At 44.1% G+C, this 13,624-nt stretch overlaps 8 protein-coding genes across 8 annotated transcripts; 3 read left to right on the plus strand and 5 right to left on the minus strand.

The window, feature by feature from the left end:
• Positions 1-98: 98 nt before the first annotated feature.
• Positions 99-1,262, plus strand: BYT42DRAFT_482668 (DnaJ domain-containing protein; the record flags this gene model as incomplete). The annotated part of the gene is made up of 3 exons (XM_051563706.1): positions 99-305; positions 379-439; positions 514-1,262. Coding segments are annotated over 3 exons (1,017 nt in total), but the record flags the coding sequence as incomplete, so codon positions are not given.
• Positions 1,263-3,000: 1,738 nt separating this feature from the next.
• BYT42DRAFT_572178 (uncharacterized protein) lies at positions 3,001-4,713 on the minus strand. Its single transcript, XM_051568573.1, has 3 exons — positions 4,234-4,713; positions 4,090-4,150; positions 3,001-4,011 (listed from the first exon to the last, which is right to left on the minus strand). Exons 1-3 carry the CDS (start codon positions 4,612-4,614, stop codon positions 3,284-3,286), a joined length of 1,170 nt encoding a protein of 389 aa, XP_051423236.1. The 5' UTR covers positions 4,615-4,713; the 3' UTR covers positions 3,001-3,283.
• Positions 4,714-4,950: 237 nt separating this feature from the next.
• Positions 4,951-7,040, minus strand: BYT42DRAFT_572180 (Cys/Met metabolism PLP-dependent enzyme-domain-containing protein). Its single transcript, XM_051568574.1, has 8 exons — positions 6,806-7,040; positions 6,653-6,735; positions 6,292-6,586; positions 6,141-6,227; positions 6,052-6,077; positions 5,796-5,987; positions 5,522-5,721; positions 4,951-5,452 (listed from the first exon to the last, which is right to left on the minus strand). The coding sequence occupies exons 1-8, from the start codon at positions 6,982-6,984 to the stop codon at positions 5,285-5,287; spliced, it is 1,230 nt and encodes a 409-aa protein (XP_051423237.1). The 5' UTR covers positions 6,985-7,040; the 3' UTR covers positions 4,951-5,284.
• On the minus strand, positions 7,020-7,570 carry BYT42DRAFT_572184 (uncharacterized protein; the record flags this gene model as incomplete). The annotated part of the gene is made up of 1 exon (XM_051568575.1): positions 7,020-7,570. A coding segment is annotated over exon 1 (152 nt), but the record flags the coding sequence as incomplete, so codon positions are not given.
• Positions 7,571-8,077: 507 nt separating this feature from the next.
• Positions 8,078-10,607, plus strand: BYT42DRAFT_361953 (integrator complex subunit 2). The gene is made up of 12 exons (XM_051563227.1): positions 8,078-8,189; positions 8,283-8,499; positions 8,575-8,657; positions 8,733-8,826; positions 8,894-9,016; positions 9,074-9,173; positions 9,241-9,315; positions 9,397-9,508; positions 9,574-9,726; positions 9,786-9,897; positions 9,965-10,146; positions 10,211-10,607. The coding sequence occupies exons 2-12, from the start codon at positions 8,324-8,326 to the stop codon at positions 10,369-10,371; spliced, it is 1,371 nt and encodes a 456-aa protein (XP_051423239.1). The 5' UTR covers positions 8,078-8,189; positions 8,283-8,323; the 3' UTR covers positions 10,372-10,607.
• Positions 10,437-10,920, minus strand: BYT42DRAFT_614565 (uncharacterized protein; the record flags this gene model as incomplete). The annotated part of the gene is made up of 3 exons (XM_051571869.1): positions 10,437-10,687; positions 10,747-10,851; positions 10,911-10,920. 3 exons carry the CDS (start codon positions 10,918-10,920, stop codon positions 10,437-10,439), a joined length of 366 nt encoding a protein of 121 aa, XP_051423240.1.
• A 498-nt stretch (positions 10,921-11,418) lies between these two features.
• On the minus strand, positions 11,419-12,891 carry BYT42DRAFT_572192 (Fibrillarin-domain-containing protein). Its single transcript, XM_051568576.1, has 2 exons — positions 12,612-12,891; positions 11,419-12,418 (listed from the first exon to the last, which is right to left on the minus strand). The coding sequence occupies exons 1-2, from the start codon at positions 12,781-12,783 to the stop codon at positions 11,625-11,627; spliced, it is 966 nt and encodes a 321-aa protein (XP_051423241.1). The 5' UTR covers positions 12,784-12,891; the 3' UTR covers positions 11,419-11,624.
• A 38-nt stretch (positions 12,892-12,929) lies between these two features.
• Positions 12,930-13,622, plus strand: BYT42DRAFT_572194 (uncharacterized protein). The gene is made up of 2 exons (XM_051568577.1): positions 12,930-13,236; positions 13,298-13,622. Exons 1-2 carry the CDS (start codon positions 13,099-13,101, stop codon positions 13,433-13,435), a joined length of 276 nt encoding a protein of 91 aa, XP_051423242.1. The 5' UTR covers positions 12,930-13,098; the 3' UTR covers positions 13,436-13,622.
• The last annotated feature ends 2 nt before the right edge of the window (positions 13,623-13,624 follow it).

Consider the following 13,624-nt stretch of genomic DNA (forward strand, 5'->3'; position numbering starts at 1 on the left):
ACACCGCTGCTGTCAAATTTGCAAAAAAGTCGATTGCTCTTTACGCCACCCCTGAGGCCAAAGTCTTTCTCGACAAAGCCGAAAAGGCATGCGCCAATGCTGCCAGCGAATCGAACGCCTCATCCACGGCAAATCCAAAAGCTAACCGATCAGAACCTTCCGTTTCAAAAAGCGATGCACCCTCGCATACACCAGAACAAGCCAAATCAGTTCAGGCCATTTTGGCATGCGGCACAGATTACTACAAAGTGTTGTCAGTCGACAAATCTTGCACCGAAATTCAACTTAAAAAAGCTTATCGTAAGGTATACCACGTTTCCTTTTCCTTTTCCTTTGTCTGGCGGGTATGATGCTTATGATGCTAATATGGTTGTGCAGCTTGCTCTCCAATTTCATCCCGATAAAAACAAAGCACCTGGCGCTGACGAGGCTTTCAAGCGTAAGCATTTATCCATGATCCATATCCCCTGGGTGTCAGTTTTTTATTGACATCTTTTTGCGCTCTTCATCTAGTGATATCCAAAGCATTTACGGTGCTATCGGATCCACAGAAACGAGCCATTCATGACGCTGGCGGAGGCGATCCGGAACAGCGGGGTCACGGAGGGGCTGGCTTTCCCGGATTCGGTCATGCGTACACTTCTGGAGCGCATTTTGGTGGAGAGGATATTTCACCGGAGGAATTGTTCAATCTTTTCTTTGGAGGAGGAGGTGGTGGCTTTGGCGGACCTGGGTTTAGCAGTGCGACATTTGTTGGTCCCGGTTTCCGAACACAAACTTACTACACCAATGCGGGCGCAGGGCGTCGTGCACAAACACCATCGTTTACTTCCCAAACAGCGGCCTCCCAAAGTCGATCCTCTGCATGGACTATCCTATTGCAGATCTTACCCTTACTTCTCCTTTTCAGCTACTCTCTCTTATCTGGATTTTTCAGCGATACCACACCTCTGTTTTCTTTTCAGCCGACGTCTGTGTATTCTGAACCGCGTATGACCCAAAGCCATTATGTACGTTATTACGTCGATCCGTCCGCGTTTTCGACGATCGAAACGGATGTTCAAAAGTTTGCTCGACTTGAACAACAAGTGGAAATGGATTGGGTACGAGGGCTACAAGCATCATGCCAAAACGAACGAAGAGAACAAGCATCGCGCTTAAAGTCGGCCCGGGGGTTTATGGGCATGTTTCGAAATGAACAAAGTTATCAGACGGCCCTGCATATGCCAATGCAAAGCTGCGAAGAAATCAAAAAATTCGGTTACAAATCAGGCTATTGAAAGCTTTGTCTCTGTGAAGCCCAATGATTTAACCTTGGGGTTTCTTTTTTTTTATCTTTTTATATCCTTCTACACATACATCAGCATAGAAACTCATATTGTTATATTTTTTATATTTTGCCATCTTATTACATTCTCTACATCTGCAAAACTTGGAGTTCTCACTTACAAAAGGTCATGAAATTATTTATGTTGAAAAAAGGATAACAGGTTGATCAAACTACTTCCTCCGCAATTGTCAGACAAAAACTTGTTGCATAAAATTGAGTAACCGAGCCCTAGAATCAGTAATTGAGTAATGCAGAACTTACGACTCTGTGGATCCTCAAGTTTGTGCAGCCGCTTGTTGATTTGAGTTTTCTATGTCCTTAATTGGTGTTCGCAAAAAATATAAGCATCGTCTCTTCGTAGTATATTTCATTACTATGCGCGCATCAGCCGTAGCCTAATAGTTGGGATAAAAAAAAAAAAAAAGAGGGAAAATCCGTAACTCGGCTCGGTGCACCTCTACAGAGATGCTTCGAATTTGTACGGAATTCCTCATGCTAAGGCACCTTCGGATGGATCAAAATCTGAACAAATGCAATGAATGCCATGCCTTGGGACAAGATCAAATAAACCGGACCCATCGACCGCTTCCATCTTGTTCGATGCCTTTCGGACTTGAAATCATCAAAAAAGCTCGCTTGGACTTCTTCAATGAACCGTCCTTTTTCTTTTTCTTGAAGACGTGTGTGAAACTTTTCATAGTGAGAAACCTTCTTGTTTCTTCCCCATTGTCGCCGGGATACCAATGAATTAATTTTACGCATCGATACAAATTCGGTACGTCTCTCTACACCCAAATCTCGCAAAGTTAGTCTTTTTCCACTTTTCATTCGATGGCTGCCCCTCAACCTTCTATTGCATTGACAAGAAAAAAGGGGGAAATAGGGTGCTGCGGCAAAGGATTTTTTTTTCCTACCTCTTCCCGTTTCTTTTTTTTTCCTTTTCCCTCCCCAAAGGCACTCTTTGACCATCATTGCCGACCGACCTCCCGATAGTACTAACCTTCTGTAGGGCAGTTGGGAAGATACTAACGTTTTGTAAGGTAGTTTGGTGTACTAACATTTGTAGGGCGTGACGGGGTACTGACCTTTTGTAGGCTTCCGACCAGACGAGCCGACTCCCGAGCCCATGGCACAGCTATAAGTTGGACGGAGGGTGGATAGGGGAACAAGTTACAACAACTTGTCCAGCCAAGTTGTTGGTTGGGGGTCACCCGTCTAAACTTATAGCTAAATGCCATCGATACAATAGTCTTTTTTCTTTCATCTTTAGTTTTCTTTCCTAGTTTACTTTTTCACGTTCAATTTCTCTTGAAATAAAACAATGCCATCTTATGGATAGCACTTTTAATACCGTAAAATGATAAAATAAATTCCATTTTTTCGAAGTCTTGTAATTATCTATGGATGAAATAAAAACCTGATGGCCTCCCCAGCCGCAGCAACAACAGACACCAAGTACCGATTTCGTAAGGAAATGTCCATTGATGACAAGTGGGAATTGACAGAAGAAGCAGGTATTCAATCCATGGTATTGAGTTTTCAATGTAGATAATATGTGCGATTCCTTAACCGATGCGAATTTGTCGCGCCACTGAAGCCGCTGTTCATTCATTGGTACGTCTGCTAAATATGAAATTTCGTTTGCTCACGCTCAGATAATTATGAGATCCATTTTTACGACTGAACAAAGGAACGAGGCAACCCATTAATAAGCATAGAACCCTTTTGTTATGGGAAGTTTATTGCCCACGAAGCAAATTTTGATATCATGAGCAAATTTCTTTTTGGTTTGTTGTTTATGTGGGTTAGAAATGGGAAAATATGATGGACGATGATAAAAACAAAAAAAAAGTAAGGAGGAAAAAACGAATCGACTATAGGAACAGATTTTGACAATGTAGGCGGTATACAAGGTTTCTTAGGTCATGCGAACAGTCATCCACATTGATTAACTTAATAAAAGTAATCCGGTCTAAATCCGTGTTTTTTAAGTTCTTCACAGCTCCTCATGGGCGTATTCAGGACTTCCTGGTAACGATTATCGTCTCGACCAATCCCAAAAAGACCTCTGGCCTTTGACAATTCCGTGGAACGATCGCGATGTTCCAACTGACACGCACGTCGATATGCAGACACCCACTCGTTCTCTATGTCTTGTTCTAACCGAGCCAGCTTGTACCGATGTTGTTCTGTTGCTTGGAAGCTCGAAGGGTTGACAAAATAAGGAATGTGATGGGCGAGAGTGGTACGTTGTTTCGAATAGACAGAAGTATGCTTGAAGGAATACGGTGCAGCTTGTTCCGGTGATAATAAAGCCGAAATCAGTGCGTAAGCAAAGAGGACAAGAAGTGGCAGCAGTTGAATCCAACCCGACATTTGCGAGGCCGGCGCTGCCCTTTGTTGTGCAAAAAATGGATGTCGACGACCGGCGCCGCCCATGTGGAAAGTATGGGTCCTGAAACGTGGACCGCCAAATGCAGGACTGGCACCGAAAGGTCCGCCTCCAAAAAACATATTAAACAAATCCTCAGGTGAAATATCCTCGCCCGCAAATCCTGCTTGTTGATACGACCGACTGAACGAAGATGCACCGCTCGCCCGTTGCTCGGGATCTCCACCACCTGCATCGTGAATAGCTCGTTTCTGTGGATCCGATAATACTGTAAACGCCTTGGAGATCACTAAAGCAATTGTTGCATTAGATTCCATGCCAACACGCCATGCCAATTCGCCAATAGTTCCTCTCCATGTCTACTTACATTTGAATGCTTCATCAGCACCGGGCGCCGAATTCTTGTCAGGATGAAACTGCAACGCCAGCTAGAAATCATAGGAAAAATAGTACAACATGAGTATTGCGCATCCAGATTATGACTACTACACAACTACACGATTCCAAGTACCTTTCTGTAGGCTTTTTTGACTTGAACTTCTGTGCATTTCTTATCCAGAGAAAGCACTTTGTAGTAATCGGTACCGCAGGACAAGATGGCTTTGACGGCGGCGGCTTGTTCGGGTGTATGTTTCTTTGTCTTTTCTTCTGCTCTTTTCTCTGGTTTAGTTTGACTCGAAGTGGTGTTGATGCCCGTGGAAGTGCCTGTCGTTTCCTGCGAAGCGGATGCGGCGGCTTTTTCGGCCTTTTCGAGAAATGCCTTTGCGTCGTCGGTCGGATAAAGACCCAGCGATTTCTTGGTGAATTTCAAAGCGGCCGTATAGTTGCCATTGCCATAATGATTTTTGGCAATAGACAAACATCGAATGGCTTCATCCTTGTTGATCTCCATACCGGAATAGGAAAGGACACAGAAAACAAAAGGGAAAAAAGCCAGAGGAGCCTCAGAAAGTAAAAAGCCAAAAAAGTGCCTTATTGGTCGAAATCTCCACTGAAAGCACAAATTTTCTCTGGAAGTCTTTGATTGGTCAGAATCCACCAGCGAGCAACCCAACAAGAGAACATTTTGGTGCTTCGGTTCTATTGGTTGCCACATCCAACGGCCCCCATCAGCGAACCATTGCTTCCTCTATCCTCGTTTTGCAAATTACATAGGCCTTTCCCCCTCCCCCTATCTTTATATATCTGGCGAAAAGGCCCGCCTCAAACAATAGTTTAAAACCCTTCACCGCACTTTTTGTGCGACCTCAATGCTCAGACTCTGTGAACGACCTCTTTAATACGGTGATTCTTGGAAACCTTCTCAAAAGATTCATTTATACACAATTTCTTTTACTATCATTAGGCCAGCTGTTGACAATTGCTATCGATATTTGAAAAGATTATTGGAGAAACAGCAGCTGGGGAATTCATGACCCTGAGTTCATTCATCCTTGGCAGCATCCGCTACCTTAAGCGCTTGTTCAAAGTCCCAGATGATATCATCAATGTGCCTAAATAAATGAATGGAAAATGAGGAAAATGGTGTTCTAGAATTGTGCCATCAAAGACAATAGAGGAACTTACTCGATGCCTACGGAAACGCGGATCATATCCTTGGTTACACCGGCAGCGATTTGTTCCTCGTCGGTTAATTGTTGGTGAGTTGTTAACGCAGGAGCAATCACCAGCGTTTTTGCGTCACCCACATTGGCCAAATGCGACGCCAGCTTGACATTTTCAATAAAAGCCTAGAATTGCAACAGCATGTCAGTCTCACAGAATGAAGCAGCTGAAGGCGAATAATTCATGATACCCACCTTGAGGGAACCTCGGACACCAAAAGTCAAAACACCGCCAAAACCATTCTTCAGATATTTCTTGGCAGTCTCATGGTAAGGATGACTTTCCAACCCAGGATAATAAACCCAGTTCACATCATCTCTGTTTTCCAACCAGCGGGCCAGCGCCAATGCATTTTCCACATGGCGTTGCACTCTTAAAGACAAAGTTTCCAGCCCTACAAGACGCGCGTCAGCCATCAATTGCCATGGTTGCCGAAAGACGTTAGTTGGAGAGCGAGCAGTGACGTACCTTGCAATAAGAGGAAGGAGCCAAATGGATTTTGACAAGCGCCAATGTCACGCATCGATTCGGTTCTCAAACGGGCAGCGAAAGCCAGGTTGCCAAAGGTTTCATGAAACTTTAATCCATGGTATCCCTCGGAAGGTTCAGTAAACTCTGGGAACTTGCCGTTATTCCAGTTGAACTTGCCACCATCAATCACTAATTAAAGGACAATCAGCAACCCGTTTTTTTACCGCATCTTTGCGACGCGAGAAATACTTACCTACACCGCCAATGGTGGTGCCGTGCCTGCAATGAATTCCATTATTAGTTTATCTGAACAGGATGAATATTATCCGTTGATGATTGTACCCTCCAATCCATTTTGTGGCCGAGTGAACAACGATATCGGCTCCATGATCGATTGGTCGAACGAGGTATCCTCCGGCGCCAAATGTACTAAGAGAAAGGACAAGGACTCAGTACCACTGCAGCGATGAGACGGCTTGTTGGCCTGACTTACTTGTCAACGATAAAGGGAACACCAGCATCGTGAGCAATCTTGGCAATAGTTTCAAACTCGGGGACGTTGAATTTGGGATTGCCAATACTTTCGGCGTAAACGGCTTTGGTGTTGTTGTCAATGGCGTTTCGGAAGTTTTCAGGATCATCGCTGTTTACAAAGCGCACCTGAATCCCCAATCGTGGGAACAAAACTTTAAATTGGTTGTAGGTGCCACCATACAAACTCGAGCTCGCAACAATATTGTCGCCCGCCTTGGCCAACGTGGCAATAGCAAGAAACTGGGCCGCTTGACCTGATATAAAGTCGCGCATGATCAGTTTATGGTGTCGGGGCAAAGGAAAAAATATTTTTTTCCTACCTGATGACACAACGACAGCCGCCGCGCCATTTTCAAGGGCAGCAATGCGTTGTTCAAGCACATCTGTAGTGGGGTTGCCGATTCTACAATGCACAAAATATCTTGCGTTATCAATCATTGAACCTGCTTAATGAAAAATGGGTTCTAATGTACCTTGAATAGATGTTTCCATCGGCACGCAGGGCAAAAAGGTCGGCACCGTGGTCTGTGTTGTCGAAAACAAAGGAAGTGCTTGCATAGATAGGCACGGCCCGAGCCTTGGTGGTCGGGTCAGGGTGCTGCCCGGCATGGAGCTGAAGAGTGTCGAAATGATATTGATGCTTTTGCGTCATTGTAAAGGGACGATGGATAAGAAGATAAAAAGTGTCGTCAGTCTTTTAATTCTGCTCTTTTATACGATCAGCGGAATGTCCTGCTGGCATTGATGGCGCTATGCACTAAACCGCAATGAGATTGGTTAGCCAAATGAAACAAACTTGTGTCACATCTCACCATTTTCTGGCAGAGTTGCGCATACGATTGCTCAATCTTTTTCTGCCCCTTTCAGTCAACGCCTCCTAATTTTCTCAAAAGTGGAGTACACCCTATCCAGAAACACAAAGAGCATTTTGTGTTCATTAGATGGGTCTTTATTTTTTTAGACGAGATCACCTCGAAACTATTCATCTAAATTCGCACAGGAAATCTTGGAAAATTCTGTAACCATACACGAAAAATGGGGTATTTTTCTGTTCCTTATTGGAAAGAATAAGATATGGCAAAACGTAAACGCAGCCAATGAGAGACAAGCAGCATCATGCAATATCTTTACCATCTGTTGAACGGAGAACCAATTGTCAAAATGACAGATGATGATGGTATGGAAAAATAAAGTTTTAGCCGAGCTCGGATTCCAAAAGCCAATAAAGCATATATCATGGAAAGCACTGAGTTGTGGATTTGTATTGCGTGCTGGCGTGATCGCATGTGAGGCATGGATGTTTTGTGCATCGTCTCACAGAAAGAAAAAAAGAGTCACAAAGGTTGCTTCCAAAAGTGGGAGTGGTGAAAAAAAGTCACTGAGCTGGATCTGGAAGCCCGCGTTCAGTTCAGCATTATAAAAGCGTTCAAGGCATCGTAAAAGGATGCAGGAATTGACCAAAACGAAGAGGTCACTGAGCTTGGACGCTTTGTACGAACTGCTTCGTGTTCGTGTCTTTGTCGACATCGATTATGCATCGTGGCTGTTGGACTGCATGGTGAATGCCACGTTTCCTATTTCTGTCAAATACTGTCTTTTGATCAAGGAATATGTATCGAGGTACCTTCTCAGACCCAATCTCGGACATTTGACTCTGGATAACTGATGATATATCTTTCGGACAGTCTCTTCTTTGTCCCTCAGCTTCAGCGCATACCAGAAGAAGCTATAGCGCCTTATTTTGAGACCTGCAACGACCCTTCTCCGTCCCAAATATTGCTGTTGCTGTACATGTTGGCTTACAACGATGCCATCATGGCCTCCAAGACCGATCCCAAACTTGTAGCGGCTTCAAACGTGAGTCAAGTGACAAAGCAGCATCAAGGTAGTAAAAAGTCACGCATTGAAAAACATAAAGCGATCACTTATTGAAACACTCTTTTTGTTCAGAATATTCAAGTGGACTGCTTGGCCGAATTCCAATCCGATGTATGCTGAATCATGTCGAATCTTATCAACAAGGAAAAGCCTACCGCAACGTTTATCCTGATCTATTGTCACTGGCCGCCAATCTGTATCCCGAAATGTTCAATATAACGAGCTTTCTTCTGCAGGAAGGCAAAGAATCCGATGAAACCGCTGTGGAAGAACCGAAAGAATGGGACAGGTACCACGCGTCATCTAAAAGCAAATCACCTGTGCGGTGCCATACTTACACGATTCTCTCGATCCAAAACTGTAGATTTTGGATTTCACGCCTGTCTCCAGACAAACTCGAGTATATTTTAATTCACTGGCAGCAGAATCCCGATTTGGTAGTCAAAGGTGGGTATAAAAAAAAACTGTGGGAGTCGTTATTGTTTGTAAAAGAGATGCTATATTAATGCTTGATATTTACAGCGTTATCATGCATCGGAGCGATTGACACAATCCATATTGCGGATTATGTGGATATTGTCATCCGTCATTTGCTGCCGCTGTGTTTTAATGAAAAGTAAGCTTCCCATCCTAGTGATCTTATTACTGGCCTATGTTTGACGAAATGGATCTGTATACCATAGCTTTGATGACAACATTGCCAATGCTTTCAGTGCGGTGTGGGAATCCTTCGATGGCATCATTCCCTATGAGTTGTGGGTTCTCACCGCCAAGGAAATGAGAGACAAAAATATCACAAACGAAGGGTAAGCACTTTTTATCCGCGTTGAGAAAAGAAAAAAAAATCGCTCACATTAGTGTAGGATGTACACCTTGGATAATTTAGTGGAAGATCCACTCTTGCTGTTCAAATGCGATCCCAAAATTTTTCGATGTAGACGGCTATTACCCATATGGCTCCATGTATGTGCTTATACATCACAGTTATCGGATCGCGCTCCCTGAGACTTATACAAGTATTTTTGACTAGCTCTTGTCTTGTATACGCGTATGCTCAAGGCATCGTATATGGAAACGCTTCGTTACCTGCTTTCCTAGAACCCAGGTACGTTGGCGAAAGGAAAAAGAAATACTATGACGGTTGATATGGAGATCAAGCCAAGATAATTTACTCGGTTCCACCTAGACTTCATTCAATATCCGTAATGTGGTGGCTATGATCAATGTGCAGGACGCAATCATGCTTCAGTTACTACTCGAGCAATGTCAAGAACAACCGCGTGATGAAGGACATGCAGGTTAGATCACTAACATCGGACCGCCTACTATTGTCAACGGTAATACTGACATTGTCACTTTACAGACCAATTACAACAAGCGCGTGAACACATATGCCATTTTATTCACGGTATCTTTGTGGATGGCGATCGCGATGGCGTGCTGGTGAAACTGTTGCATTTTGAAACGTATGCCCTTGATTTAATACCCATCGTTGTTGAACTGATTCCTTCCATTTGTAAGTAATATGGTCTTTTTGTCTGTTCTTCCGAAGAGTCAGTTAACTTTATTTGACAGATATCGTCATGAACTTTATTCCTGAATTATTACGACAACCGCAGCCAGAAAAGCAAATTTTCGGTATACTGATAGCCTGCCATTTATGTGAAAAGTATCCCCTTGAGCCCTAGTATGTTGCCCGACGATGTGTATGACCCAAAATTTCGACTATTCATGTAACCCTCTGATTTTTGTAGCCTGGTTGCTGCCGAAAAGTATGTTCTTCCTCGTTTAGTGAAGATTGCTTTTCCCGCGACACGAGAAGGTCAACCTACGGGTTGCGTCCCCTCGGAATATCTCATCCAAGCCATCCCTGGCTTTGTGCACCTGGCCAAAGCTTTCCCACATTTCGCACCGCAAATCTTGCGTGTGTTTGATGGTAAGTGTGCCTCTGTTTCTATCGTCATCCTACGAGATGGCTCATCCGCATCTTTCGTCCCCAGATATCTTCCATGGTTTGCCACCACCCAAGGATTTCATTGGACAGGAAGGCAACACAAAAATCATCCTTTTCCTCCGACTACACAAAACTCTCAAAGATGCTCGACAGCTCGTCCAGCAACAAGCCGATCGCATGGAAAGTGTCAATAATGTCATATTGTAAATAGAAATTATCAGGAGAAAAATGCCACTGAGATTTTTTTTTTCGTTCCTTACTCGTGTAATATATTATGCTCTCCGTTTAAACTGGATAAGAGATATATTATGATCACCTATGGATTCAATAGCGGAGGGAGGACTGGATGCATCGATGGTTATATTTTCTGCAGACACTACAAGACGTAGCGATCCTTCAACGACCTGCGTGTATGCATTCTGGATACGAAGAACTTGGTGAAGCGGCAGTTCTTTGGTGGTTTGCAGTACGACGGAACTTGTCTGGTCTCCTACAAGGTATTCATAGACACTCGTGGTGTTGCCTGAGGTATTGATAAGTTTACAGGAGGAAAGCAACTGCTTTGAAAGTAATGCATTGTACCTTGACCGTCATCGGCTTCCATTCGCACCAGCAGTTCCACCACCTTGACTTGCAGCTGAATACCGTAACTGTCAGGTTCGAGCGCTTCAACGGTCCATGTCCGCTCTATGCAATAATGAGAATCACAACAGGTTCTTCTACATGCTGCATTGGGAGTATGTTACCGGTTGGCATAATAGTAGGTTGTATGCTTTGACCCCATTTGTCAACTCCGTCCCCCCAGTGGTCGGTATGAAAGAACGTTGTGTGCGTGGCTTAGGAATACCCAAAGGGCGGCAATTTCAGGGACCAAATTTGGTTTTTCTTCCGTTCGACATTTTGAATTGCATGAAATAGTGCATAAAATACCCAACGTCATAATAGCAGTAGATCATCTGTAACCGCTATTGGGGAGGCAAAGAATAGTGCATATCATCTGTAACAAATTAGTCGGGTTTCTCGCAATGGGCATTTTCAGTTACCAAAAGCAACAATTTTCAATAAAGCCTACAAAAACTTATATAAATCGTGATATCATCATCAAGACCCGTACCATCACACCAAGAGACTTCAAGTCTCCAATCACCAATGAGGTCAGTCGACGCGAACAAATAAGTTGACGTCGCCTTGTCGCAAAATTGCACATGCATGCTCTGTTTCAACACGGAAGAATGGCAAAAAAGACAAGTTCGATTATTGGGTTGAGAGCGTGCGTTTTAATGTTGATACCCAAAAATATTTACAATAGTCTAGGCTAAAGAGAGAGAAAAAAAAATCGGTGATGAAAATGAAAGATTATAAAAAAACAGAAGCGAGAATAGAAAGAGAAGAAAACAAAAAGAGAATGAAGAAATGATATGCTACTTTTTCTTTGAAAAAACATTTGCCATTCTACTCTTTTACTTGTTTCTGACATATCGGCCAACAACGACGGCGTGATCTCTTTCATAAGGTTCCAAGGTCAACTGTTCTTGGGGCTTGACCTTTTCTTCTTGGAGCTTCTTGACTTCACGAGCAAATACGGTGGCAGCATCGACGGTAGAATCGATACACGATGCCTTGATGGAGATCACAATGTGACCATTGTTCTTCAAAAAGTGGTGAGCGTTCAAGGTAATAATACGAGCTTGATCGGGCTGAGCAACATCCGCAAAGATGACATCGACCATGGGAACCAACATGCGGTACTTGTGAGGATGACGAGCGTCTTCAATGATGGGAACAACGTTGGTACGCTTCTTGGCCATATTGATCAAATCACGGCCGGAACGATGAGAGAATTCGACGGCATAGACAGCACCTTCGGGGCCGACGACATCAGCCACGTGAGAAACGGAAGTACCTGAGGCAGCACCGAGGTAAAGCACCTTCTTGCCAGGAGCAATGTGAATATGATCGACACCACCCAAGACAGCAGCGGCCAACTTGGATCGGAAAGGATTCCACACACGGTATTCGATCTTGGTACCTTCGGGACCATCGATGGAGATACGCTTTTCACCATATACAGATTCACCGGGCACCAAGTTCTTGGTCACCAACAAATCTTCCTTGCCACGAGCGACAAAGATACCTTCATGACGATGAGGTTCGACAATAACCTTGGCACCACCACGAGCACCGCCACGGCCTCCTCCACCGCGACCACCACGGGGAGCGCCACGGCCGCCACGAGCACCACCACGAGGAGCACCTAAACCAATAATGAATTAGTATCAGTTGAAATGGGAGCATGGTCACCAGACTGCCCAATGCTCGAAAAAAAAAAAAAAAAAAAAAAAAAAAGATTGACAGCTGTTTCCCGAAGATCGAGTCAAATGACAGCTGTCTTTCGATTTCGAACGACTGGGCATTTGGCGATGGGTTGAATGGAAGACGATACATACCACGACCGCCACCACGGCCTCCACCGAAACCGCCACGGCCTCCACCACCGAAGCCGCCGCGACCTCCTCCACCGAAACCACCACGACCGCCACCACGGCCGCCACCGAAACCGCCACGGCCTCCACGGGGAGCACCACGGCTACCACCACGACCACGTCCTTCGAAACCCATGTTTGTTGTTGTTGTTGATAAGATTACTGGTAAAAGATGGGATGTGAATCGAAAGCCTCAACCAATGGATGAGATGTTATTTTTTTGTTCTGGGTGAAAAAAAAAAAATAGAAACGAGAAAACAACAATATCGATAAAAAAAAAGGAAGTCCTGTCGCAGCCGAAAATTTTAGAGGCTTATCGTCGTGACAGCGGATCATCACTGGCGAAAAAAAAAGCCAATTCCGGCTCAAGAAAGGGGACGTCGCCTGATCGCCGCACCAAGCGAAAAAATAAAATAAAAACGATCTCTTTCTATAATCTCCACAATTCATCATGGCACAAGGTGGTTTGAAGAAAGCTGCAGCTCCTCAGAAGAAAAAGACCAATCACAAGCAAGTCAAGATGAAGAAGGGAGCAAGAACTATTGCTCCCAAGCAAGCGGTGCTTGTGAAACAGAGAACCATTCAAAAGGTGAGTGAAACCATAAGATCCAAGCTGATCACATTGGTCTGATTGTCATGGTGAATATTAGAAATTGACGGCACAAATCAACAAAAACATTGAGCGACAAATGTCGGTGAAAGCCAACGCCGTGGGCAAACTCACCATTATGAAGAAATTGGCCGACGAGGCCGCAGCCGAAGACAGCAAGAAGAAAAAGAAGAAATAATCCAACTCCTCACATCGTCCTCGCTACCATCACTATTTCATCCTTCCCTTTGATCACCCTGCCAAAACAACCATCATTTATTCCGATTTCACAAAATTCATTCCAAGCCTTTTTGGTTTCCATGTTACTTTCAAAAAAAACCATTCCATCTTTGTGCACCTGTCGGGCATTTCTTTTTTTTTTTTTTGC

This window comes from Radiomyces spectabilis, assembly GCF_025331425.1.
Source record: "Radiomyces spectabilis strain NRRL 2753 chromosome Unknown BYT42scaffold_7, whole genome shotgun sequence".
NCBI classification, from domain to species: domain Eukaryota; kingdom Fungi; phylum Mucoromycota; class Mucoromycetes; order Mucorales; family Radiomycetaceae; genus Radiomyces; species Radiomyces spectabilis.

Coding starts and splice junctions, on each gene's coding strand:
- BYT42DRAFT_361953 (XM_051563227.1), top strand. CDS start 8,324: ATGCTGAATCATGTCGAATCTTATCAACAAGGAAAAGCCTACCGCAAC. Junction 9,509..9,573: donor GCGTGATGAAGGACATGCAG/GTTAGATCACTA, acceptor GTCACTTTACAG/ACCAATTACAACAAGCGCGT. Junction 10,147..10,210: donor AATCTTGCGTGTGTTTGATG/GTAAGTGTGCCT, acceptor TTTCGTCCCCAG/ATATCTTCCATGGTTTGCCA.
- BYT42DRAFT_572178 (XM_051568573.1), bottom strand. CDS start 4,614: ATGGAGATCAACAAGGATGAAGCCATTCGATGTTTGTCTATTGCCAAA. Junction 4,151..4,233: donor TCAAAAAAGCCTACAGAAAG/GTACTTGGAATC, acceptor TATGATTTCTAG/CTGGCGTTGCAGTTTCATCC. Junction 4,012..4,089: donor TGCTGATGAAGCATTCAAAT/GTAAGTAGACAT, acceptor CAATTGCTTTAG/TGATCTCCAAGGCGTTTACA.
- BYT42DRAFT_572192 (XM_051568576.1), bottom strand. CDS start 12,783: ATGGGTTTCGAAGGACGTGGTCGTGGTGGTAGCCGTGGTGCTCCCCGT. Junction 12,419..12,611: donor AGGCCGTGGTGGCGGTCGTG/GTATGTATCGTC, acceptor TTATTGGTTTAG/GTGCTCCTCGTGGTGGTGCT.
- BYT42DRAFT_572180 (XM_051568574.1), bottom strand. CDS start 6,984: ATGACGCAAAAGCATCAATATCATTTCGACACTCTTCAGCTCCATGCC. Junction 6,228..6,291: donor GTTCCCTTTATCGTTGACAA/GTAAGTCAGGCC, acceptor CCTTTCTCTTAG/TACATTTGGCGCCGGAGGAT. Junction 5,988..6,051: donor CACCACCATTGGCGGTGTAG/GTAAGTATTTCT, acceptor TCCTTTAATTAG/TGATTGATGGTGGCAAGTTC.
- BYT42DRAFT_572194 (XM_051568577.1), top strand. CDS start 13,099: ATGGCACAAGGTGGTTTGAAGAAAGCTGCAGCTCCTCAGAAGAAAAAG. Junction 13,237..13,297: donor AACAGAGAACCATTCAAAAG/GTGAGTGAAACC, acceptor GGTGAATATTAG/AAATTGACGGCACAAATCAA.